The sequence below is a fragment of the Acartia tonsa genome, chromosome 14 (genome assembly GCF_053477335.1).
Source record: "Acartia tonsa isolate MP-2025a chromosome 14, ASM5347733v1, whole genome shotgun sequence".
Classification (NCBI taxonomy): Eukaryota; Metazoa; Arthropoda; class Copepoda; order Calanoida; family Acartiidae; genus Acartia; species Acartia tonsa.
In genome coordinates this window covers 20,357,962-20,385,701 of record NC_137273.1, presented here as the reverse complement: position 1 = coordinate 20,385,701, position 27,740 = coordinate 20,357,962, and the positions used below count along the sequence as shown (strand labels likewise).

At 36.4% G+C, this 27,740-nt stretch overlaps 2 protein-coding genes across 3 annotated transcripts; one reads left to right on the top strand and one right to left on the bottom strand.

The window, feature by feature from the left end:
• Positions 1-2,331: 2,331 nt before the first annotated feature.
• Positions 2,332-12,858, top strand: LOC145305875 (acidic phospholipase A2 PA4-like). The gene is made up of 8 exons (XM_080147715.1): positions 2,332-2,969; positions 7,501-7,575; positions 8,426-8,486; positions 8,820-8,900; positions 9,396-9,509; positions 10,564-10,601; positions 11,293-11,360; positions 12,024-12,858. The coding sequence occupies exons 1-8, from the start codon at positions 2,918-2,920 to the stop codon at positions 12,108-12,110; spliced, it is 576 nt and encodes a 191-aa protein (XP_080003841.1). The 5' UTR covers positions 2,332-2,917; the 3' UTR covers positions 12,111-12,858.
• A 946-nt stretch (positions 12,859-13,804) lies between these two features.
• On the bottom strand, positions 13,805-21,272 carry LOC145305874 (uncharacterized). Of its 2 annotated transcripts, none has more exons than XM_080147713.1 (7): positions 21,136-21,272; positions 20,034-20,154; positions 18,689-18,762; positions 18,121-18,271; positions 14,594-14,650; positions 14,235-14,338; positions 13,805-13,963 (listed from the first exon to the last, which is right to left on the bottom strand). In XM_080147713.1, the coding sequence occupies exons 1-7, from the start codon at positions 21,205-21,207 to the stop codon at positions 13,895-13,897; spliced, it is 648 nt and encodes a 215-aa protein (XP_080003839.1). In that variant the 5' UTR covers positions 21,208-21,272; the 3' UTR covers positions 13,805-13,894. The 2 variants fall into 2 exon arrangements, with proteins under 2 accessions (XP_080003839.1, XP_080003840.1); XM_080147714.1 differs by having other exon boundaries at positions 14,594-14,644.
• Between the last annotated feature and the right edge of the window lie 6,468 nt (positions 21,273-27,740).

Sequence of the window (27,740 nt, the reverse complement as noted above, 5' to 3'; positions counted from 1 at the left end):
GCAAATAAATCTTAATTAAAATATGAGCTACAATGCAATGTTTTCTTTCTACATTTTTCCCTATTAAAATCATCCACTTCTTGGACGTCCTTAGCCATAGTAAAACTATTAGGTAAGTTTCTTGACATAGGCGTCTTGGGGGGGGGAGTAATGGGGCGATTCCCCCCCCCCCAAACGATTTTGGGGGTGCCGTAGGCACCCCCAAAATTTTTTTCATTTTACCCTCCCATTCAAAATTTACCCCTACCCTGGGGGTGCCGTAGGCACCCCCAACCATTTAGGAGGGTGTATTTACCCCCCCCAAACAATTTTGGGGGGGTAAATACCCCCCCCAAAATAAAAAATCTATAATAAAAATAAATTTTGCGCGCTTCGCGCGCATTTTTAATACTATATATTTAATAAAATTTAAATTCCCCCCCCAAAAATTTTACCCCGGGGGTAAATTTTGGGGGGGGGGTAAACTAAATTTACCCCTGCCAACAGATTTCAGGGGGGGTAATTACCCCCCCCAAGCAAATTTGACCCCCGGGGTAAAAATTTTGGGGGGGGTAAAAAAAATTACTCCCCCCCCCCAAACACGAATTAACCCCCCCCTAAAAAATTTTTACCCCCCCTAAAAAATTTTTACCCCCCCCAAAATAAAAAGCTTGGACGCCCCTGTTTCTTGAGATTAGAGCCCAATCGGTTCAACGGTTACAAACATTCTACAGTTCTACTCTTTAGACGGACAAACAGATATCATCATATCATTGTACTTTGTATTATTGTAGAATGAAATAAAACTTTAAAATGAGTCATATGCATAACAACTAAATATGTGGGCCCCTAAAAGCCTTAAAAAGTAGCATAATCAAGTTTGTCATAACAAGCAAAATCAGAAAATTTTATAATTTTTGTGAAAAAATGTCGTGGCGTCTAATTTAAGACGTTCATGGCCTAAGGGATAGAGATTTTTGTCTTTTGTAGATTGGTGGATCATGTCTATGCCTATGGATTAATTTATACTTCATTCACCTTTCCCTTCCTGTAGATTGTACCAGGAAGGGAGGGGATATTGAAGTGTTTTTAACTTGCTTAAAACTTTGGGTACTTTTATCTAGTCTTAATTAATTGGCCCTAATTATAAATATCCAAACTTTTCAATTAATAATTAGTCAACTAAATAAGGGTTAATGATAATGTACATCAATATATCGTCCATTGTCTTATCCCTTCAGGTCCCTGATATTGTACACATTAACGCATGTGTGTGTATTTTCTATATTCATGCACAACGTGTTCTATAAGGTTTATGTCCCCCTACACACTCTTTTATTGACCATGTGAAAATTATTATATTGAAAAAAGGGTCAGAAAATCAGCCTTCCGAAGCAGCAACCTTTTAAAATCATTTTTGACCAAACTACACCCTTAGATGTGAAAGGTTCGAATCTCGCATAAATTTAGAAACGATTTTAAATCACTATTGAGACTAAATATATATTTGTTGAAAAAATAAACAATAAAAACATTTAATATCAAATTTTACTTCAATATGGGACGTCCAAGTATTTTGTTGAGGGGGATAAAATGCGATGTTTCAAAGGTTTAAGAGGGAATTATCTAATGCTTTTTTTCAATTTAGAAGGGACTTAAAGGAGGGTTTTCAAAGAACGTTTGACAAATATCTGTGTAATTTTCTAATCAAACATGGAGAATATGGTGAAACGAAAGAAAAAGAAGCCTAAAACCATCCTAGGACCTTTTCTCTTTTCTATAAAGAAAGCCTATCAATTCAGTAGTTATTGAAATCTTACATTTCAGACAAACAAAGCCTTACTACTTTATGTAATAGGATAGGATTTCTTTTTTTTACAGGTATATCTATCTACAACGTTTGTAAGCTTTTATGTAATTTTTGTAAATTTTCTCTAGAAGCAAATTTGAACTTTTGCGTTCTTATTAATATTGAAGTGCATGTGTGTTATTTTCAGGAAGGGAGAGGACATTGGCCTGTTTATTACACTAGTCCCCAAAGTTTTATAATAATAACGTTTTCTTATTCGTTGGCTTCACAACTTTGGCCACTTTTATTGACTTTTAATTGGTTGGTTTACAAAGTAGAGTTTCCAAACGTATAAATCACTTGTAATCAGTATGGGTAATTTTGTGTATCATCATTGGGGATGTAAATCAATTTCTCAGCCATTGTATTATCTCTTTAGATCCCTGGTCATGTTATTCTGTGTATGTTTTTGTGTGTGTGTGTGTTTGTATGTGTGCATATCTTGATCGAGAGTGATCGGATATAAAAATGTTCCAACGACAACTCTGAAGTTAGTCTACTACAATCATTCAACAGAGCAACATACATAGTGCAAAAATATAACTTATTTAGTCAATATAATATAAACTTATAACATACAGGAAAATACATAAATATTATGTAGTTTAAAAGGAGAAGATTTGTAGGATCATAGAACGAAATCGAAGAAGCGGGTTTAGTCATAGTTTCACAGTAACTTTTTTCCTATTTCTAGCCCCTGCAGGGGGCTTAACCCTGCGGGCCAATTTCCTAACTCTACAGGGCAATCATTAACATTAACCTTACCTAAAGTAACCTATTAAAAGCAACTGTAAAATAAAACGATTTTGTATTTATTAGAAAATTTAATTATTGATGTCATTTTTCTGATATTGGATTCACATAAAAGGTATACCTAGCTATTTTGTTAGATTTATCCATTATCAATTTTTTCAAAAAAATATTTATTTTATGTATTTTTATAGGAAAACAAACAGTAACAAACTTAACCAAAGTCTTATTATAGTGAACTTTTATACTTAAAACTTTTGTTGTTACCTATCAAGCTTGACTTTTTGAGGCCTAATCCTTAAAAAAAAACTTTGCCTTTTTGGTGCTGACTCTCTGGAGATGCGCGCTTTCTTCATCTTTTCTGTTCTGGTCAATCTGTCAGATGAGAGAGGTAAGAAACAGAGATCTAATGGGATAAGACAATGGCCGATAAATTAATGTACATTTTAAATGCTGATTCTAAAAATTACCCCTTTTGTAGATAACAGGTTGAAACTTTTGAACACTCAATTAAATGAATCAACCAATCAAATTTCAATAAAGTCACCAAAGTTGTCAAGCCAACGAATAAGAAAACGTTAGCATAAAACTTTGGAGACTAGTGTAATGTCACAGTGTCCACTCCCTCCCTGGGTAAGAATTGTTTCTATAATAATTGATATGGTATACGTGGATATATTGACAGGAGAAAAATTGTTCAGTTGAGGTTGCTAATATTCTTTCATCTAGTGGTAGAGGAGGGGATGGGGTTAGAGGTTTAAATGGGGGGTATGTTTTAGTCAGCTGTAAGTATATATATAGTACATGAAAATGAATTTTTAAGATATAAAAAAGTAAGATTTTTTTGTCTGTTCAGTTTTTACTTTAAAAAAATAACTTGCATAAAAGTCTATTTCTATAAATGTAAAAAAAAATTACATATCTTTTACTGCTGCGCTACTTATAGACATATTTGTTTTTGTTTTTAAGTTTAAGTAGCTGCATCTAACAAAATCATATGATAATCTATTTCTTTAAATAATTTTGGACTTTAACAAGTCATACTTTAAATCTGTGATATGGGAGAAATTAAGTAACAGGGAATTTAATTCTGAAAAAAATTGTAAAGTTTATCTTTGAAAGAAGTTTATCTTTGTTTATTTTTTTGCCTTTTCCCCCTTCTTCGATGGAAACAAATATTAAATAATGTAATAAACATTAAATAATTTTTACTTCTCCTATAATATAAGTTTTAACTGAACCGATTAAGTTATAGTTTTCTAGGGAAGCTTCACATAGGTCTTGGGATGATCTTAAACTAGGTTTTTGATTTTGAAACTTAAGTTTCCGGATGGTTTTAATCTTTTTTCCTGCCCTATTTGTCCTTAGATGCTAGATGTACGGATTCAAATTCAGATTATTAAGCTCATTAGACCATTCATCCCCTTCCAATAGTAAGCTAATGGCCTCTTTAATGGATGAAACAACTTTTAATTTCTACATTTAAAATTTGCCGCTAAAATCAACCAATCAGGTGTTTTTCCTTTGTCTCTAATCAACCAATAAAGCGGAAGTTTTAACGTCAAGAAGGGTATTTGATTAGTTAAATTAATTTAGAAATTCGTAAATTCAAAGTTCTATCATCCAACTAATGGGCCAATAGTTGCGTGAGTTGGAGTTCGGTCAAAACAGCGCATTTTCTAATTAGCCATGGCACCTTTTATTGTGTTGAATAATCTTAAGAAAAATGTAATCATATGTATTTATTGGATAAGGTTTAATATCATATTGTATAAGCCCCTTTAACAGTATAACCATACTAATAATAGTCTAAACTTTCAAAAGAAAATAGGATTTTAAAATTCCTTTTTTTTATTTTTTTTTCAATCAAAAGATACATTTAATCTAAAGAAGCAATATCTCTTCAACGGCTAATGAACCAAAACAAACAAACCTATCCTTGTTTTATGTTTGATTTAGGTTAGGTTAGGTTAAGAACTGATTAGAGACTCCCCGCAGGAACTATGTAGAAAGAAGGGAGGGTTTGTTTTATGATTTAGGAGGTGCTATCCTATTATATAAAGGTCTGGCTAACTACTGGACCGATTAGGTAAGGAGGCTTCATATAGGTCTGGTGTGGTTTTAGGCTATTTTTCTTCTCTCTCAAATTTTGAATATAGACTAGTTCCTACATACTAGAAGTGCAGCCGCTAGTAAACCCATAAAGCCATAAAGTACATGCGCTAGTCGTATCCATAGAAAAATTCATTAAAAAAATAGTAAAATTAAAAGAACTCTTTTTTTCTTATTTTTTTGTTCAAAGTTCATAGATTATTGCCCAAAGTCCAACAAAAGCATTTCAAATGTACCCAATTAATCTTTCATGATATAAATATTAGCAAAAATGCTTTGCTATCCACCTATCTTATTTTTTATTTTTTTTATACTAATACAAATTTAATAATCCTAACCTAACTTAATAGGAATATTTCAAACTATTTTTGGAAGTGAGCTTCATTATTTTTAGCGGTTTCATGAAAACAACTTATTTATAATTAAAATAGTTCAAATCTTTTTGTTTTTCATTTGTTTGAAGTCCACGTGGCAATATTTTACAGGGTTTAAAATACATTAATTTAATTCAGACGTCAATATTTTTTCCCCAGACAGATCAAAATTAATTTTAAAAAAGAAAAATATCTTATATAGTAATTTTTTCGCGGTAAAATCGACTAAAATTAACATGTCGATTATTTGTCAGTTATTGCAATTTTTGTTAAATTCCTCTAATACGATTTAATCAATATAAATTAATTATATACAGGGTGTCCCACGTAAACTGTTTTTTTTTGAAACGCTTATTACTCCCTTAATATTTGAGCTATCTTAGTAAAATAAAAAGTATTTGGCAGCCTACTACTGACCATTTTATAGGATAATGATAAAAAATCCACAAAATAAACAGGAAAAAATCTACGAAGTATTACATAAGAGGTTCATTTTACTGAATTTAGACTAACCCACAAGAAAATATTTGCTTTGTTAACTTTAAGATTAGTTTGGGTCCAAACTGCTGGTCGCTCAGACTTTCTAATCGCAAAAATAGAACAATCTTGACATGGCATACTAGAAATTCTCAATATTCAAGAATCTGAAGTGTAATATAAGTGAACAATATGTAAAAATAGGCATAATATTGATCTTCTTTGTTGATTTTTTATGTGAGCTCGCTTTAAATGCACACAAGAACCTGAAATATACAAGATTTTTTAATTAGACTACAATGCCAGTTCTTATAATGTAAGAGTAAGTCTTTGTGATCAACCGTTTAACCACCAGCTGCTTTAAAAGTTTACTAAGGCATATTTTTCTTGTGGATTAGTCTTATATTCACTAAAATCAGCCTGTTATGTATTACCTTGTAGATTTTTTTCTGTTAACTTTGCGGATTTTTCATCACTATATCATTAAATGGTCAGTAGTTTGCTGCCAAATACTTTTTATTTTACGAAGATAGCTCAAATATTAGGGGGGGTAATAAGCGTTTAAAAAAAAACAGTTTACATGGGACACCCTGTATAATTTATCACTGTTTTTTCTTTAGATGAAATTTTTTAGATGGGAGTTTTGACTTTACCAAAGTATTTGGGGGCTTGACTTTTAGATTTCATAAGAAAAAATTTATGAACTAAATTTCTAGAAATTTCCATAGTATATTTATTATGATATTTCCTATGATATGAAAGGAATAAAGAATAGGAAAACAAGATTTGGTCAAAATAGAAAATGCTGGAAAAAAGTGGAAATTTAAGAAACAATGGACGATTAATTGATTTAAATATCCAATTATAGAATGTTGTTATGAATCTTTGGGCACGGATATAAACTACAGTCCAATGTTGCCTCCCTACATGTCTAATATAAAAAAGCTGGATGCTAGAGGCGCAACCGCCTAGTATAATATGAGATATTGTTCTACTAAATTCATATTTTTTTTACTGAAAACAGTAAAATATTGAAATTATTTCTCATGAAATTATATTCCTATTTCTGTAATAATAAACTTTAATCTTTATACTCGCCGCTCGCGTGGTGAAGCCGTGTGAATGTTTTTCAAGGTGCTTTTACAATATTGAGTAAATTGTTTTACCCAATATTATTAATTCTAAACCAATTTTTAGGATAATTTGAAGTCTTTTCAAAGAACTGAATCAGAAAAAAAATTCATTTGAAGAGTTAAGATTTCTCTTTTAATATTTCCTTTTACCATTTTAAATTAATTAGCCAGGACCTATAAGAAACTTCCCTAATACACCCTATTATATGAAGCTTCTATTATATGGAGAACACAATCGGTTCAATAGTTATCAAAATATTAAGCTATAGACAAAAAACCTTACTTCTTTATAAATCAAATATTTCTTTCAGCGAAAAAATAAAAAGAATATTCCAAATTTAATTTGGTAATATTTGTTTTTTGATTGGTGGGAATGAAGGTGCACTTAACTTAAAAACTGTTATGTTAACATATTGCATTTAAAATTTAATATTTAGACTTTGAATTATTATATAATATTTATTTATATGTTAGAGCAATTAATATTTCCGTATGCTAAAGAATACTATCAGTTAAAATTTGATTTGATTGATAATTTTAAGTAACTCAGCTACTTTATATCTAATTTATATATGTACATATCATTTATCGCATCGTATTATAGACTGATTCCCGCCTAAATTTTTGTATGTCTGTCAGTCAATCCGTAACGCTATGAAGAAAATGTGATTAACTCAGCTCCTATTAAAGCTAGACCTCTGATTTTAATTGTCAACATTCCCAGCATTTGGGAGCATATATTTCTATGTAAAAATCATAGCAGTCCGATTGATTAAAAGTAGTTTTTAGATGCTTTTTATAATTTAAAACACCCATTTATTTTCAGACCTGTTTACTAGTGGGAGCGCTGAAGTTTGGACACGTCCTATCAGGACTTACACCCAGCCAGACCTTCCATTAGGTAAGTTATAGGGATAGGACAATGGAAGAGAAATTAATCTTCTTCTCAGTGTTTATGTTAGAAAATACTAATATTTAGATAGTTTAAAATTAATGAAACTGTTCTACCTCATTGGGAAAAATTCAGAGAGAGACTGTTTACATCACTAGACTCCAAAGTTTTTTTTTATAACGTTTTAAAAGTCATTAGTATTTTTTTAGAAAGGTTATAATTGATTTTTAATGACTAATTTGGAAATTCTAAGAAATTATGCAATAGTGTAAATGTAATTGTAAAATGTTGAGGCAGAATCTTATTTATATTCCTGTAAACTGAGCACCCCTGCCCCCCTTTATAGCATAGCTTAAAGATATATTAGCCCTTGAAAGGATCAAATCTCAAAAGACACCTTATTTAACCTAAACAACCTAATATATTAGTATAAATGCAAATGGAGGAAGGGGTGGTTTAAGCGTTCCAGGCACTTTAAAAGGAACATTGCTATTTAAAAATTATTTAACATACCATAATGTTGCAGTCTAAGGATTTTTTATTGTTTATTAAGTTTTAATATGTAATAATTATAAATAACATATTTTTTTTTTATAATTTTTGACGTCAAAAGTTATTGTGTAAAGAAATTCCCTGTATACGTATGTGATGCAATTATATCAACATTGTGATTAATCTACATGCAAATGTCGAAAAATAATGCCATCCTTAAAAACTTGTGTAAAATTGTAATTTGATATATTCTTTCCAAATTCAATAAGGAATATTATAGTGTGTAAATTATTCTGGTACCCTAAGTTTTCTCATTTGTTAGCTTAAAAACTTTGGATACTTTTATCAAACTATTATTTTGTTTTAGGCGATAAAACAGCTGTAGCAAAAGGAACTTATGATCAAAAATCAGCCCTAGATTCTCTTCGGTAAGTTTTTATCAAAACAGGTTATAATGTCCTACTATAGACATATACACTTTGATTACATGACCTTAGTCTGTAAGCCCTAACAGTGATTTACAAAATAATGTTTATATTTATGAGGGTGATTCCCCCTCCCCCTACCAAAAAATTAGCTCAAAACCATCACAGGATTAGCATATAAAAACCCTGACAAGCACAACCTTCTCACATCAGAGGGTAATAAGATCTTAAGCGTTATACAGTCGGACATACAGTTGGACAGACTGACGGATAGACAGACATACATTTGTAATATAGATGTGAATAAGATTTTATATGAAATTTTATTATCTTTAGTATGCCCGGAACCAAATGGTGTGGCAAAGGGTGGCGTACAGACTCTTTCTATCAACTTGGAGGCTACAGCTCTGCTGATAGGTAAATAAAATATTCAAATTAATATAGTATTTTTTATGTTGCTTTTGTATATTTTTAATCATTATATTGTATTAGCGGCTACAAACCATAGTATCTTTTGAAGAAAGGGCAGTAAAAACAATGATATAAGCACTATTGGTCAATAGAGAATTCAATGTTATCATTTAGAATGCACATACATTTATAATATATTCTCTATCCCATTAGATGCCTGGGTATTAGAATTTTATAATTTTCTCAAAAACCATTTCCCGTCCGTTTGTGTGATATAATTACATACAATTACTTTATCTACAATACAAAGTAGTTCATCTATATGTCCGTCTGTCTGTCTGAAGCTTAAGATATTGGTAATCGATGAACCAAATGGACTCTACTCTTCAGGAAATATATGGTCCTGCGGTGGTTTTAGTCTATTTCTTAGGAGGTTAGGGTACCACCCCTCCCCAAATGGGCGAAACCTAGGTTCAAAATTTGATTATTTATCTATTTCAGATGCTGCAGACAGCACGATCTTGGATGTACAGAGAATATACAGCCAGGGGAGATCAAGTACGGACTTCTCAATGCCAGAATTCATACTGTCATGCACTGCTCATGCGATGACAGGTAAGCTTCACTGAAAAGCATTAAAACAATATATAGTGCTTTACCTCAAATTTCTTCTAATTTCAAGATTTAAAAAAAATAAGAGGGGCGGGTAGTTTTTTACTATGCCTTACATCTGTAGGGGTGGGGGGGGGGACTAATCCTGCTGGGCTACCCAATAGGTACCTAATATATCCCAACCTAACCTGTCCTTAAGTAACAAACGAAAATTAAAATTTACCCAGTTATTTTGAATTTATTTCATAATTCCACGCTCGATATGAGTTTTATTCTTTGACCTATAGAATTTTAAAACATTTTCTCGTATTCATTCGAATCCGGTGGATAGGAACCGGTTCTCATCCATACGAAAAAAACTATGTCTAGCATCGTAATATATCCAGCTTTCTACGAATATAAAAATGTACAATCAAAAGATTAAAACCAGTTTTTTTCGCCCGTGCCTACGGCACCTCGGGGCTAAAAAAAATGGTTTTAATCTTATAATTGTACATTCTATATCCGCGGAAAGCTGTTTATAATACGATGGGAGAAATAACTATTATTGTTTATAAAAGTTACTTAATTTCCATAAGAATTTATTGTTTATATTTTTGTTGATCTATGGCGTGATAGTCTTACTATATCATGCTGTTAGCAAGAAATATTAGCTGAGGTGTAAAGTTTACAAATATGTTTACACATTTATTATATAACTAGCGCCTGCCTCCCCAGCAGATAAGGACTATAAAAGGGGGGCAGAAAAACAGAATAAAACTATCCCATGACCTATGTAAAGCTTTTATAAAATTGTGGACTCAGTCAGTTAGTAGTTATTAAGATCTTGCAAAGTTAATACAAACAATATTTGATAAAATAATTACAGAAATATTTTTAAGATATCCCTTTTCCGTGACCAAAAATACTTTTAATTAAAAAAACATGTTCAATTGTAACTCCACGTGTATGATATAATAGATACAATGTTGTCTTTTAGGATCTAGGGAACGGCTAGAGCAAATTTAAATTTTATAGAACAATAAAAAATGATGTTTCACAAAATATTTTTTTTCAGATTTCGGTCATGTTTGAAGATGGCTAAAACTTCATCAGGTAAAAAAAAATTACTGGATAGCATTTTACTGTTCTTATCTAATTTTGCTTTTGTAGTTCAATATATATGTAAAAAATGGTTATTCTTTTTAAGTTACACAAAATTTTGTAATTCAGTTTATATTTTGTAAATGGACAAAAATACTTTGACATGCAAATCAAAGTTATTTTCAATTACCAATTTTCCTCATTTTTGAATAAAGATAATGCTGTAATACTGTCATTCCTAATCAAAGTAAATTTTAGTGAAACAAGGATGACAACATCCATAAAAGCAAGCTCTGATACGATAGGACAAACAAACATTAAAATTTTTGCAAAACTGAAAATACTGGATACTGTTTAAAGGACATACATACATTTTTAGCTCATAATATTGTACAATGTTGTCTTAGGAATCAATGGTCCAGATTAATATATATCACACGAAAAATTGTTGTCAACAATTTTTGAAACTAACATGCTTTTAAAAGACGTAAAGGCAATCTGGTAACAACTATAGAGTTGCTACGGTTTTTAAATCGTACCCAAATGTAATAGTAATCAATTTGCAAAGTTTGGAATCGATAAGACAAATCATGTCTAAATCAACGAAAAAAGCAAACTGTTACGGACGGACGGGCTCACCCTAATAATAGAAAAGCTTGGCTTATGAAAAATAGTTAGGTATTTTATTTTAATTTTATTTCAGCTCATACAGTTGGGAATTTATTCTTCAATGTGTTCTCCACCCCCTGCTATGTTATCACCGAGAAAGAGGTAATTATCAGGAAGCAAGGGAATGTTGGGCTGTTTATTAAATGAGTCCCCAAAGTTTTATAATAACGGTTACTTATTTGTTAGCTTAACAACTTTGAGGACTTCTAGTTGGTTTTGATGGGTTGTTTCATTAAGTAGAGAGTTTAAACGTTTCAACCCCTAATTGTAATCTACAAAAGTGGTAATTTTGTGGATCATCATTGGGGATGTATATAAATTTATCGGCCATTGTCTAATCCCTTTATATCTCTGGCTATATGTATGCTTTTGTAATACAATGTGATTGCTTTTTATAGCCCAGGTATCTGAAGGGATGAGACAGTGGGTGATAAATTGATGTACATCCCCAATATAAACAAAATTAACCCTTCTGATAATTTATTATTGGGTTAAAAGTTTGAACACAGTTTGCATGAAACAACCAACCAATATTTAAGTTTTTGATTTGACAAATTAGTGTGTATTTTTAATATAAAACTTTGGGTACCTCCCTGTTAGAGTTTAAATATAAAACATTGCAACTACTTATATATTTATTTTGTTAAAGAATTTAAAAAAAAATAGATATTTAATTTTTTTAAAAAGTATGTATGAAAACAGCTTCAAACAAGCATATAATAATTTTAAAAAAGTATAATACAATAGATAATTTTCTTTTTTTAGATTTGTACAGAACACACCTGGTGGGGCAAATGCAAGAAGCTGGAAGTTGTTAAGAAAGCCACCTGGAGAAAACCAAACAAATTCTAAACACACTTCCTATTCCACCATTTTCTAAAACCAGTTACTAAGCCCTGTTTAAAGAAGAGTTCCTCAACCAGTACAAAATAGTTTTAAACCAACCTGTTAAAAAGCTCCTAGACACTTCATTAATCAGGATCAATTATATGTAATATCCAGTTTCCAAACCAGCCCCAAAGCACATTGAAACCAGTTCCTTGCCCAGTTTAAAAGCCAGTTCCTAATCCAGTTCCCGTTTCATATCCAAAGAATCTAAAGTTTCTTAATTAGTTTTTAAAAACCAGTTCATCTTAAATATTACAAAAATCTAAAAAATTGCCTCAAAATTACAAAAACAACCATGGCTTTTAGTAAACCTAACACATATGTAAACAAAACATGCAATCCTGTTAGTTTAACAATAGAGAAACATTGTTTTAACTTACAAAAAGCCTTGTTAACTACTATAAAATTGCAAAATATCTACAAGTACCTTATTATGTATCATTTAACATAGTTTTAAATAATATTTAGTTCAGTTCGAAAATACGTCATAAAAATAATTTCAAAGCAGATAATGAATATTGTAAGGGGAAAAAAGGCGTGAAAATATCAAAATTTTTCGCGGGTTTTCTTCTAACAGCGGTTATTGAGCATTTTTATATGTATTTCCAAATTGGCCTGAATATAAAAAAATAATTTGTCAGAGTATTTTTGTTTTAATTATAATTATTATTATTGTTATTGTATTATTAGATAATAAAGTATGATGTTTGTATGAGAATGTAATTTGATAGCGGAGCTACTCTATGTCTGTCTTTCCGTCAGTCAAACAGTACTATGGAGTCTAAATGTAGCATACACATCACATGCAAAAATTGTTTTAATTTGACTAAGTGTTGGTTACTTACCTGTGCTGTACTAATGTGGCTTCATTTTTTTATTGTTACTACATTACAGTTAAAAGTTTCTTTTGATCTAACATTGTTTAGTTATTTTTTTTTACTTGTGGCTGAAAATAGCTTCTAGTTTTCTCTATGATAAACTAATTACTTTGCCCCTGTCTCTTAGGAACTTTAAATTATAAGCGGAATGAGTAATATAGAAAATTAGCCTAAAGCCTTCCAATAACTTAAAAATAAGTAAAAAGCCTAACACCTTCCAGAAACGTAAGTCAAGCTTTCCTAAAATGGAGAACTCGTTTAGTATTGGTTTGCAAAAAAAACCTAACATTTTCAGGTGTAGGAAAGCGAAGAAAAAAGCATTAAACCATCCTAAGGCTTCACCTGAATACAATAAAAAGCTTAGAACCTTCCCAGACCTTCCCTAAGATTTCATAAAACAGAGAACTCGAGTAGTTAGCGGGATCTTACAGGACAGACATGCAAACTTTAAACCTGATAATCTTTGAATACAAATGTCGTCTTGAACTAATCAGGAACTTAAAAGTAAATCTTGAGGAAGTATAACTTTTGATAAAATACTGTAGAATTATAAGACATATTTTCTAAATTCTAAGTCTCTCAAATCATGCATAAAAAATTATTTTTGTTATTCTTCAATAGTACTAGCTACACAGAGGAAAATTAAAAGAGCGGAATCCAATTAGAAGATAGGGGTAGGAAACCGGCAGAAATAATCTCAATATTTCATTACTAATTACCAATTAAAAAATGAAAAATATAATTTAGCTTCATGAAAGACTAATTTACACAAAAATTAACTGAGTTACAAAATTAGACTTGATTTTATTATTAATTCCATTAAATCAAACAAATACATAAAAAGAACAAACATTTTCATAATTCACCATTCTACTTTTTTCTCCAATGAGGTCCATGTCCATGGTTTTTCCAGTTTCCATGCTTATGATTCCAGTCCTTAGAATAGCCATAGATGTTTATAAGCAAGGTAATTATCAACAATAACAAATGTTATTCCATTATAATCCATAAATTTGTTTAAAAGTACGTATGACTTTGTAGCAGTCGGAACTAATAATAAAATTTGCTTCAAATACCTTACTGCTTGTTTATGCTCTATATATAAACTACTGAAAAGTAAATACCTTTATGTAATATAATTATTTTATGTTTTTGAATAGAAATTTTACAAATCCTATATTTAGATTCCTATATTATAAACATTTTCCTTGATGTTCCAAGCAGCATCCTTGCCAGAGTCCCAATGTCCATTATTGTCACCACCATGGTGTCCTCCATATTCCCAGGCCGGCTGCTGGTGGTGTTCCCATGTACCTGGGGGTCCCCAAGTAACTTTATGATGCCCTCCCTGTGGCTGCAATGTATTTTTAGACCCCCATGACTTTTCCCATTTATAATTATGGCCCCATGTTTTTGTTGGAAAAGTAACTTTATAATCCCAAGTTTTTTTGTTTCCCCAATTTTCCTTATTTCCCCAGGAATGGTGGTTCCAGGTGCTTTTAGGCTCCCATGATTGACTGTGTCCCCATGTTTGTGCATGATTCCAATTATTTTTGGGTGCCCCTGTACCCTTGTTGTGTTCCCAGGTGCTTTTTGGATGCCAAGCTCCTCTGTTGTTCACTGAATCTTAATTGGAAATGTGTATGTATGCACTTAATCTTTGCAACAGGACCAATGCTAGTGTGACAAACACAGCTTTCAACTAACATTGAATAGGACAAATACAGACAGATAAATATCGGCTTAAAACAGATACAATTGTGAGACAAACAGTGGATCTTACGAACAATCTTAAGACAGGTCATCTGCAGGAGAGTCTAAAGTTCTTAAACAAGATTTGTAAGAACCTGCGTTTGTCCATCCTGCATCAGTCCTAACACCCTTAAATTTTAACGGACCAATTATTTACCCACGGACGTTGGAGGATAAAGGGGGTGTTTAGGGTTTACCGACCCAAAATTTTTTTCTAAACACAATAGATTACCCCCTTTCACACCAAACTTTGAAACCTCTTATCCTCCTTTACCCCCCGAAAAAAAAACAAAAAAACTTGGGATGTCCATCAGTGGCGTGCGAAGCACTTTGTCTAGGGGGGGGCATTTTGAAGATTTTGTAAAATTTTGCCCCCCCCTAAATCAAAGTGCCCCGGGGGGGCACTTTGCTTTAGGGGGGGGCATTTTGATTATATATACTAATTTCAAATAAGGGCGTTTTAAGGGGTGGGATTATTTGATTATGGGCCTTCTAGTCCTTATCCCTTCTTCCCCATCCCTATTTCCCATTTATATCCCCCATCTCTTCCCCCCCTCTCTTCTCCCCCATCCCTTCTCCCCACCCTGCAATGATCGAAGGGAAGGGAGCTAGAAAGCATCTTCGAAAAAAAAGTACAGAAGATAATTTAACCTTCCACCCCCCCCCCCCCCCAACACCACCACAAAACATTTTTTATGGGAGGAAGGGGATGTTATAAAATCTCAGCAGGAAGGATGAATAACCCCATTAAAAAAATTTTTTGGGGGGGAGATAAAAACACTCATTTTGGAAATAATTTACCAAAAATAAACCTAATATGTAGAACTAATTTTAAATATTTCTTTATTGTATGACAACAAGGATGACAACATCTATAAGTAGCAAAGCACAAAAAATCATTAATAAGAATATAGACAAGAAGATTTAAAGAGCATTAGTTTAAATAAATATATATTTTAGGTAGAAAAAGTCACAAATCCTTTTTAAAAGCGAAGCTTTTCTATAATTAGGGTCGGTCCGTCCGTACGTCCGTCCGTCCGTCCGTCCGTACGTCCGTACGTCCGTACGTCCGTAACGGATAGCTTTTCCCGTTAATTTAGGCATGTTAGAATTATCCTATCGATTTCAAATTTTGTATGGTGATTCCTTTAGTAGTTAGGTACGATTTAGAAAGCGTAGCAACTCTATAATCATTACCAAAATGTCCGTACGTCCATTTTAAACATGTTGATTTTTTTACTTTTTTAACAACAAATTTTTATGTGATCAAATCATCGGATTGATCTAATTTTTGGTATATTGATTCCTGGGACAACAAAGTATAATGTAATATCGAAGCAACTCTATAATCAAGTCCTAAAAATGTAAGTATGTCCATAAAAATTATCCTATATTAAGCAGTTTTACAACAAATTTACTTACAATTTTGCTTTGACTCTTATAAATTTATATTATGATAATTATTAAGTTCTAACACTATACAAGTGTTAATGTCCGTTTGTCCTACCGTTTCAGTGCTTCGCTTTTATGGATGTTGTCATCCTTGTTCTTGTATGTTGTGTGATGACAGTCAAAGTAAATTACATACTAGATGCTCGGAACAATGAGAGATTTTATTTTTTTGATATTATAATCCACAAAAAATTTATTGTGCTATAAAATCCAAAGATATAAAGAACTTTGTAAAAAATAAAAAAATTACTTGTCCTTTCATCTACAGATATGAAAATCTCTTAGAAATATGGAAAACTTTGGGGTATAGTCTCTTTTGTGGCAACGCCTCTTAAAGGGCATTTCGGCGTATTTTCATAGTAGCTTTTAATAGTTTATTATAGGTGAAGTTAGGTTAGGTGATTTTCCTGCAGGGTTAGGCAATTGGCCCCACAGGGGCTATAAATAGGGGAAAAGCTACTGTGAAAATATGAAGAAATTAAGAGGCAATGTCACGAAAGGGACTATACCCGAAATTTGATTTTGATACCCTTAGCTACAAAAATTTTGTGAATTGGACCAAATAATGGGGGAATTGTGAAAGATACAAAATTGCCAAAAACGTCCTAAAAAGCAGTCCGACCTCCAGAAATTTCTAATATTTAATTATACTCCATAATGTTGGGAGTGTTAACATTAAGTTTTAGCCTTCTATCTTTAATTGCAGTTAAGAAAATTACATTTCCCCATTAGCATTACAAACTGACAGCCATAGTTATTATAGAGAAGATAAAAAGTTATATCAACATATCCTACCCTCTTCAAATGGCAATTTAACAATATGTCAATTTTTCATGAAGTGGTGTTTTCAAGGATTTATTAGGGCAGTGTGCAAAGCGCACCGAAAAATATTTATTTCCTCTTTTAACTAAAATCAATTAACTACAACAAGAGTGACGTATTTTAACAAGTTAGGAATATAGAGTGTAGTTAGTTTTAAGGCTCTTTAATGAAAATTGCCATAAAAAAAACATGTCTTTTTGTAAGGGTATGTACACAAAAAAATGATAAACTTATCCTGAACATCATATGACATCATATATAGTTATTAATTTAGACAGACATACAGTGTTGAGAAAAAGGCTTAGATAAATATCAACGCTGTTTCATTTTTATTCAAATAACTTTTTGATTAAATATTTGATTTTTACAAATGTTTTTATACAATGTGATAAAAAGCAGAAACCAATTGGAAGGGCGCGAAGCGCAAATTTTTTTCTTCAAATATGCAGGGAGGAGGGAAGGTGTTTTGGGCTATTTATTACACTAGTCCCCAATATTTCATATAAACATTTTCTTATTCGTTAGCTCAACATCTTTTGGGACTTAAATGGAATATTGATTGGTTGGTTAATTAAGTTGAGTTTCCATACGTTTCATCCACTAATTGTAATCTATATAAGGGGTAATTTTGTGTATCATCATTGGGGATGTACAAAATTTCTTTGGTAAAAAGTTTATATTATACAAAAAAAGATACTTCCTATTAAGGTTAAATGAATAGTAACTGTCTGTTTGGCGCGAAGCGCCAAAAAATTTTTTTGTTGAGTATTTCTTGATCTTTTTTTTTGGAAATTGGGAGAGTTTTGCTTTTTGTAGGGTAGGGGGCAAAAAGGGGCATTTTTGTTTACCAGGGGGGGGCAAAACGGGGCATTTTTCAACATTTAGGGGGGGGCAGGGGGGGCGGTTGCTAGGGGGGGGCAGGGGGGGGGCGTTTTGGTCGCTAGGGGGGGGCAATTGCCCCAAATGCCCCCTTCGGTTCGCACGCCACTGATGTCCATGCATAAGCTGTAACTTTGTAATTGTAGGAGTTAAATAAAATATGATAAATTTATGCTACATGTGTACATAACCTTGGTCACCAGATTTCCAGCTTCCTGACATAACAGCCTCAGCCTTTAAACCTCCATCATTATCTTTGGAGTCATATTTCTCTTTCTTGTGATCCTTCTCACCAGTTTTAGATTCCCAGCTTCCATCTTTATGTTCCCAATTTCCTCCCTTGTGCCAAGAATTAATAATTATAATTTGGAAAGGCAATCAGTAGAAATTTTAAGGGATAAGGCAATTGACTGTAATTTAATGTACATCCCCAATTATGAGAAACAATTTTACCATTTCAGAGGATTGAAATTAAAGGTAGAAAAGTTGAACACTACTGGTTTGTCATAATTAATTTAAATTTATTAAAGTACCCAAAGTTCTTAAGCTCACCAATGATAAGATGTCTCTAAAGTTGAAGTTGTAAGAATTTTAAGGAAAGTTTATTTAATTTTCTTGTCAAACTTATTTAAGACACATACAACTACCAAAGGAGAAGTTAAAAATCCATCCATTAAATGTATGTTTTAGTCAGTGACTGTTTTCAAGAATTTTGTATTGGTAAGTATTGGTAGTAATAATTATGAATCCTTGTTCCTTATGTTCCCACTTCCCATCTTTGTGTTCCCATTTTCCTGCTTTATGCTTCCAGGATCCATCCTTCTTTCCTTCGTCTTAATCAGTGGGTTTGTGAGCAAGCTTCCAATCAAATACGCTTATTAAGTCTAACTGTTCTTAATGTTGACCAAACACATAGTTTGATTAAAGGCACATTTAAAAACAGTATGACCTAATAAGTGTATTTGACTGGAATCTTACTCTCAACTTTACGGAATTTTGCAAAATCATCTATTCCCTTTTTTTTGTCAAAGGGGCATTTACCCCCCCCCCCCCCTATGCTAATGTCGTATAGGTGAGTTGCACCTGGACTGAACAGTCAACTTGTCAACTCAAGGCCAGACTCTTGGTCCTTCACCTCATACCCGTGGTACAGTAGATTACAGACAACCAACTCTCTGTGATGCACGACCTTTGTCTGAGAAGTCCTAACTGTGCATGGTAACGAGTTGCGCCTGTTTGGGCCAAGGCATTCCCCCCACTCTAACTATTTACGTCGCGCATCTGACATAGTAGCAGTGGGAACCATTTTTAACGTCTTTAGTTATGACGCGGTGTCGGACCGAGATTCGAACCTAACACCTTCCCGACGACGAGCGGATGCGCTACGTGTTTAGCCACGGTCGCGTTTTCCCCCCCCCCTAAATGACATAGCTTATAACCACCACAGAACTAGTAGGTGTATTTCCTGAATTGTTGAGACCAATTGGTTCAGCAGTTATCAAGATCTTAAGCTTCAGGCTGACAGACAATGTTCTACTTTGTATCATAGATTACAAATAAACAAGGATGACAACATCCATAAAAGCGGACAAACGGACATTAACACCTATATAGTGTCAGAACTGAATAATCAGAATATAAATGTATAAGAGTCGAAGCATAATTGTAAGTAAATTTGTTGAAAAACTGCTTTTTACAGAATAATGTTTATGGACATATTTACATTTTTAGGACTTGATTATAGAGTTGCTACGCTTAAAACATTATACTTTGTTGTCCCAGGAATCACTATACCAAAAATCAGATCAATCGGATGATTAAATCACATAAAAATTTGTTGTTAAAAAAGTAAAAAAATCAACATGTTTAAAATGAACGTACGGACATTTTGGTAATGATTATAGAATTGCTACGCTTTCTACATAGTACCTAACTACTAAAGGAATCATCATGCAAAATTTGTAATCGATAGGACAATTATAACATGTCTAAATTAACAAAAAAAGCTTTCCGTGACGGACGGACGTTCGGACGGACGGACGTACGGACGGACCGACCCTAATTATAGAAAAGCTTCGCTTTTAAAAATGTGAATAAATATAACCTTTTTCTTCTGATGAGTCATACTTGCTAGACTTCTCCTCTAGAGAATCATATTTACCATTCGAACTCTTTTCAACGGATTCTTCTTTAGATTCTAGTTCTTCAAGAGTAACATCTGTATCCTAAGAAATCATGTACTACATAAATAAATGTAGAATATATGTGGATATTGTGACAGGAGAAAAATTATTGTGTCAATTTAGGTTGCAGTATCCCCTCGCATTTATTGATCGGGCCGTTTATCCATTAGGAGGGGAGAGGATGGGGTGAAGGAGGGGGAGTTGGGAGATCGTTATTTGAACCCACTACAGAGTTCACTTTCTATAGAATATAATAATCTAGTGTACGATCCAAGTAATGATAAATCCATTACTCGTAATGATTTTGTATGCCAAGTGGATGTCTTTTGTTATAAAAGGTACTAAGATGTAACTTATTGCATTGTGTAAAAAGGACTTAAAGACAAATGTTCTGCAAACAAAGTATTTGTTATCTTTGTGGCAATGGGCGTTAATAATATACTTTAGTTTAGTAAATCAAAGGAGTCAAAGTTGTGAAAGTAAGGATTATTTTTTTTGATTTTGTACTGAAATATTGAAACCTACAAGATATTTAAGTTTGTTTGATTTACTTGGTCCGTAGCTATACAAGGATTGCTCTGGATTCTGGTTCTGCATTCGAAAAATATGTGTTTCTGAGGTGTTATTAATTTAGTTTTAGGTTTCATTTAATAGTTCATATCCCTTTTTTTATTTCATGGCATCTATTTGACTGATTTTCTTACTTTTACAATTAAGAGCTTCTCTACTTTTGATGTTGTCAACCTTGTTACTTTAAAAGGGAGTGTACATTGGACTATAAATTATTCTAGTACCCAAAATTCTATAAATATCTTTTGTTGTTCTGTGGCTTGAATCCCTAAGATAATTATGCTTGGTTTGTTTCATAAATCCAGAAGTCTTGAGCTACAGAAGGGGTAATTTTTAATTAGGGATGGACATCAACTTTTGTTGTCCTAACCCTTAAATCTCATATCTTGTGATACAGACACTCTTTGGGATAATATATAATAACAAAAATCTTTTAATCTGTTAAGAACTAACCTCTTCTGAGCTCTGTAATGTGATTGTAATTAGAGAAAGAATGCATGCAACTCTGAACACTGAAGAAAACATTGATATACTGTCAACACACAAATATGTTGTGACTTGTATATGTACTATTTAGTAATATATGAGTGTATGATGATATTTCATAGTAATATCTTGGTTGATAGTAGTAAATCTTCCTATGCAGCACCCCTCTCAAAGTCTTTCATTACTTCATAATTTTCATGGGGACATTTGAATATAGATTATACTGGTACCCAAAGCTTAATAAAACAAGGATGACAAGTTGACAACATCTATAAAAGTGAAGCTCTGAAACGGTAGGACAAACGAATATTAACACTTGTAGAGTGTCAGAACTGAATAATCAGAATTTCTCAGCTGTTATCAAAGATACACTTTTGACATTTGTATTACCACTAATCATCTTTTTTTGCTATGCCTGTCTGTTTTATTGATGCGTGCATCATATTCTTTCCATTTGATTTGCTATTCTTATATGTATTTACATTCTAGAGCTTCGCTACTTATGCATGTTGTCATCCTTATTTTCATTGTAGAGAAAAGTCTGTCAGTAACGGTTTAGGGAAAATATGATTTTCTCGGCTTAGACAGCTGAAATTTTCAGTACAGCTTCCTATAACCTGTGAACATATATTCTATACATTATTTTGTCCGTCTGTCTGTCGTTGATGCTTCAAAGAACATACATACTTATTTTTTACAGCGGATTTGTGATTTTCTTTAATTTGCTCTTTATTTTTCTTTCGTTTAACCATGTAAGGTTTTTGTGCTTCCCCAATTATGAATGTTGTCATACCTGAGGTGGATTCTTTAAAAAAATTGCGCCACTATTCGCTTAGTTGGGCAAAATTGTTTTCGTGAAAAATCCACCAAAATCAAATTAAAAATCTACAAAAACTAAACAAAATCATAGAATGGTTATTAATATATGATTTTGTTTAATTTTTGTAGATTTTTAATGTGATTTTGGTGGATTTTTCACGAAAACAATTTTGCCCCACTAAGCAATTAGTGGGGCAATTTTTTTTAAAGAATCCACCTCTGTTTATTTGTTTGCCCTACAGTAAGTCGGTAATAACTTACGGGTCATATATTATTCTAATGGGATATTGTTTCGTTGAAATTTCAAGAAAGTGTCAAAATATTTATATCAAAGTATGGATTACATAGGAGACTGTGTAAAATAACTATAAATATTTTTTGTTATTTGGTGAATATGAAAAATATTATTTACGGAGTATCTTAGAACTTTTATGTTTCCAATTTCATGAACATTTTTCATTTTTTTTATAGCTTTGAATCTGTTAGTTATTTTACAAATTAATAAATAAATGGCTGTAAAATTTTTCTGGCTTTATTAAGTGGAGCAGAAATTCTATATTATGCCTTACTGAAGATGATATGTTTAAGAAGCTTAGATAAAGTAAAGAATGATTTAAGCTGCTTGATACTTATATTTCAAAACTTTCAAAAGAAGGTTGCGTGATATTGTGGTATCCGCCTAGGGTAAATGGCAGACACCAGAGTTCGAATAAAGACTACGGCAGTGTGAACAGACGTGGACACCTTACTATAGAGAAGCTACGCTTCTCTAGCATTCACTAGACAAGAATCAACATCTATTTCAGTTGTCACTTTATTGAAGGGTTAAAGGATACTAAAGCTATATACAACAAACAATAAATACATGGATAGGAATAAATGATCATAACATAAAAGCATTATAATACATATACAATAGTCAGTTTGGGCAATCATGATTCCCCATCCCTGGAAAGGGTGGGGGGAAGTAAGAATACAGTTAACCATAATATAAATACATATGGATTAGGAATAAAGATAGTTAAAGATAAATCATACAGTAAAACATAGATAATTGCAATGGTTAGGTAGATGGCTATCCCTGTCTGGGGCAGGCAGGATAGCCCATGGAGCAGCACAATAGGTAGATAAGCATAGAGGGGTTGAGTGGTAGGTCTGGGTACTAAAGAGGGAAGGTTTGATGATTACTTGTGACAACAACAGTCTGTGTGGGGGTGATTCTATCAGGTGAGGGCAGGTTTAGATCCTTTATCCTCAGGGTTGAGGTGGTGCTGATAACTTGGTGGTTGAAGGGGAAGGTTCCGGTGCTTAAGATGGGAGAGGGAGGGGTAACACCCCTCCCTCCATTGCAGGACAACTGAGAGATGAAACCAGTACCGTTATCTGACATATTTTCAGGTGGCTTTATAATTGTAGAATAACAGGATTTAGCTAGGTGCGTAGCATCACTATAATGTCTTGGTTTCTGCATGGTCCAGAGCTGCCGCATACCACAACTCTCCCCTCGGAAGGCTGGAGGGGTTGTCTGCACCGCCAGACTTCCGACAGTGGTTGCGGCCTTCAGTTTGTTGTCCTTGTGGAATGGGTCCGCCAGGATACCAGTTGCTGGACGGTGGTGGACTCCAGCCCTCCCCAGGTCTAACGGAATCGGCTATATCTGCTGGAGTAGCTGGTCCTGTTGGATATTCTGGCCGTTGGATGTGTACCTCTGAGGCCACCCTGGCAACCTCCAGGGGTGGCACAGCACATGAGGGGGCTTGGACCAACAGCCGCCTGGTATACACCTCTTCAGGTTTCTCCACTGGGCTGGTGGTCTCCATCGTGTTGGTCACCTTGCTGCTGGCAGGCTGGCTACTGGATGCAGGCGCAGTTTCTTCGCCCTCGGGGCTGGTCAGGTTCATTCGGCTTCCAGGGTCTCTGTCAACGCGGGCAGGTGGTGGTTGCCATACTGTAGGAGCGTTGCCTCCTTCAGGCTCATTCTGGACATTGGCAGGGTGGTGCATGGCAGTCCGACCTGCGGGGTAGGGAAAGGTAACAGTCCATCCTTTATGCCGGAGGCTGTCTTGGATCTGCAAGGGTGGCTCCGCTCTAGTTGGCTGGGAGACAGGCCCATCCACGGACACTGCTGCTGGTGGACTGGAGGCACAAGGCTCCGGATTTCCTCCCCTAGCCTGAAGGGGTCCAGGCACATTGTCTCCATCTTGGGTAGACATAATTGTTGGGGATCCTCTACTTCTATGGTTAGGCTCGGCACTTGGCGCATCTAGTTGTGTTACTCCCCAGGCAGCGGTCAAAGCTTCTTCAGTTTGGCTGGTAATGGCTGATACCCTGGCTCCTGGGGCAGATGCAGGGGGCGCAGGCAAGTTTGGCCCAGCCCAAACTTCCTGGTACACCAGTGCAATACAATTACCCTGGCTTGGTTGAGGGAGGTAGACAGCTGGATGCAGTTGAGGGTGAGGGACAGCTGGACTCTCCCTGCTGGCTGGGGGCTCTGGCTGGCTGGGGGTGACGGGTGTCACCCCTTCCTCTGGGGCTGCGGGCTCATTCCGGGGTCCAGGTATCTCGGTGGCGGCGACGGTTGTCGCCCCAGGCACCAGTGTGGGGGCGCTGGATAGCACCCCCCAGTCTTCACAGGGGTCCAGGTCTCTCGGTGGCGGCGACGGTTGTCGCCCCAGGCACCAGCGTGGGGCGCTGGATAGCACCCCCCAGTCTTCACAGGTGGCGGCGACGGTTGTCGCCCCAGACATCAGCTTGGTGGTGCAGGGAAGCACCTCTCGTTCCTTCCAGGTGGCGACGCCGGTTGGCGTCCCATACATCGACTCAGACTCGCTGGCTAGCGCCTCTTGCCTCTCCCACTCGGCGGCCGCCAGGGCCTCCTCGTACACCGTCCCGGTGGCGCTGGGTAGCGCCCCTCGGCTCTTGCTGGGGGTGACAGGGGTTACGGACACCGGTCCCCTGTGGTTGCGGCTGAGGTCCAGGCCAACCCGGTTGGGTTCAGCCGCTCCTCCCAGCACGTTGATCCTGGCCACCATGGTCCCAATCTGAGACACAGACTCCTGGGTAGCCGCGGCCCCAGCGGCGGCAGCTAGTTGGGGTGACGGCTGGGCATCTCCCTCCAGGTGGACCTGGGTGGCAGACTGGTTGCATGCAGGTTGTTGGGCGGCCTGGTGTTTCTTCATTGCCCGGTCCCCACCGGTTCTACACTTGGCGGCTGTGTGGCCGTTGAAGCGGCAGCACCCCTTCGTCCAGCTGGGTCCCATCAGGCCGGCTTCCCCAGGGTGTATCAACCTGCCAGGTCTCTCCTCCTCCAGTTGGGGCACCAGCTGACAAACAGGGTCTCCCCTACTAGGGGTCAGGCGGTGCTGGGCTGCTTGTGGTGGCTCCTTGGTTACATTCAGCCTCCTCCCCATACACACAGGTTCCTTCCATCCAACAGCGGCTCTCCTCCCCTGGGTGGCGAGGCCAGCCTCGGCCTTAGCTTCTGCAGGTGCTTCTCCACATGAGGGATCCTGCCTCTGGGTATGCCAGGTGGTTGGTAGCAAAGGCCGTTGATGGTGCCAGTCGGAAAGGGGGCTATGATCTCTGGGGGGTACCTGTGGCCAGTGTGTGGACAGGTACCCACAGGTGGACCAGCAAGGCCCAGAAGATGCCATACTGATGGTAGCCTGAACTGTATTCCGGACTGTCAGCAGACTGTTGGTAGCCACCTGAGTTGGGCCAGAGTTGCCAGCTGGTATTGCGTCCCTGCCAGGCTCCGTCAGCTGCTGGTGGGGAGCCCCTGCGGTGGTTCTGGTTTTGGCAAGGGGTGGCCTTCTTATTGACTTCCCTGGTTGGAGCTCTGCATCCTGGTGGGCCTCCATCTTCAGCAGCATGGGGGAACTTGGCTGGGACATGTGCAGTGGTTCAACAGAGTAGCGGCATCTGGTCTTGGAGTGTGGGGGAACAGCCTCACTGCTGCTGGTCAACCCTGCTCCCTCCATGCTGGGTAAAGTCTTCCACTGCAGCAGGTCACCAGTCCCCATCCTTAGGCCGGTCCCCAGTCGTTCCATGCCTGGGGGCTCCCAGGGAGGCTTGGGTGGCGGCTCCCCCACCCCCAGGTACGCGTCGGGCATCTGGGTGAAGAGCCTATTCCCCTGGGACAGCTCCCCATCCTCCAGCTTGGTGAGGCCAGCGCCAGGGAGGACCTTTCCACCCCAGAAACAGGTGGTACTGGCCCTAGGGCTGGGCCCCGTTGGAGTCTCAGTTCTGGTGGTAGTGTCCATCTTGGGGCTGGCCACTAAGTCTCTGAAGCTTGTCACCTTCTCATTAGGCTCAGTTGCATCGTTCAACACCCCCAGGAGGACACCTACAGGTTCAGCAATCCCCAGTCCAGTATTGCTATTTCTCGTGCGTTGAGCACCAACTGAACAGGAGCTGTGCAGCGGACATTCAGTCACCCTTCCAGACAAGGGCATCTCAGGGACCAGGGGTCTGTGACCTGGCATGTGTTTGATGTTCACTGTACTCAACACAGTAGGCCAAAGTAAATACAGAAGTAGTATCTTGTAGATATAGAAGCAGAGTAGAGTAGCCGCGCCGCAAGGAGGTTCGAGCCGGCTCACCCCTAGTATAAATACTATAGCTGTGTAGTTAGGGTGGTAGTCCACGTAGCCGTAGGCTCGGTCCTCCTGGCTCAAGAGTTTCTGTGGCTGGCGCGCCCCCATGATAAGTAGCAGGGGGTTGGTCTGTTGGTGCCAGCGCCTTGTTTAACTGTTGAGCCTGAGTTGTTCTCCTTTCCAGTATAGCTCTTGATTTCTGTGGTAACCAGCGGATCTTAGCTTAAAGGTAACAGGGAATATGTTAGGCATCCACAGATGTCTCTAGGAGCGTATCCGCTAGTAGATATATGGATAGGTAGGCTATCTATATATATACATGGCTACACGCCCATATATATATATATACGTGTATAGGAATATCCCCGGAGCTAGCTAGCTTTTCCTCCTTGCTCCAAAAAAAATCACGCTTCCTCTGTATATAGTTCACAACTATGAGGGTCGATGGTCCAGGTACACACCACCACTGCCCAGTGTGGGGCAGCAAGTCAGGCTATGTCCACAGGGTGGGCGTACTTTCGTTCAGTTACCATATCAGTTTCCAGTGTTGTTTGGTGAGGTTAGTATTCACTTGCTTGTATCCATGATACAAAAAAAACAACATTATTTATCACTTGGGTATTTATATATACATATATTTGTTTCACTAACCACTCAGCTTTGAAGTAGGGTTGGCAGGGCTAGGAGATGTTGAGGGTCTGAGCGGGTTTAAGGAACTGGTTTAGTTTTCCTTATCACACTGTAGACAGGGAGGGAGGAGCTTGCAAGTTTTTCTCCTAAAAAAATATCTCTGATGTATGCTATAGAGTGGCCCCTCTCCTGTGTGGGTGTGTGTGTGTGTGTGTGCGTGAAATCTCCTTTCCGTGCAGCGCGCTTACGCACCGTCAATCCGCGCACACAGATAAAACGCACACTTGTCCCTCAACTCGCTCTCTCGTTGGTCCGCTTTGTCCGCTGAACTTATGATATTTTCCGCACTCTGTTGCGCTACCCGTGAATGGCGCTTTGTGTTCCCGGTCGCTAGCCCCACACTACAGACGGACTTAGTCTAGTGTGGGTAGGGGGGGAGCGCGTGAGGGGACGGGGGTAACTCCGTCCGTTCCCCCTGTGAGGGAGGGGGGGTAACTGTGTGCTGGTGTAATAGTGCCTTTTCTTCTT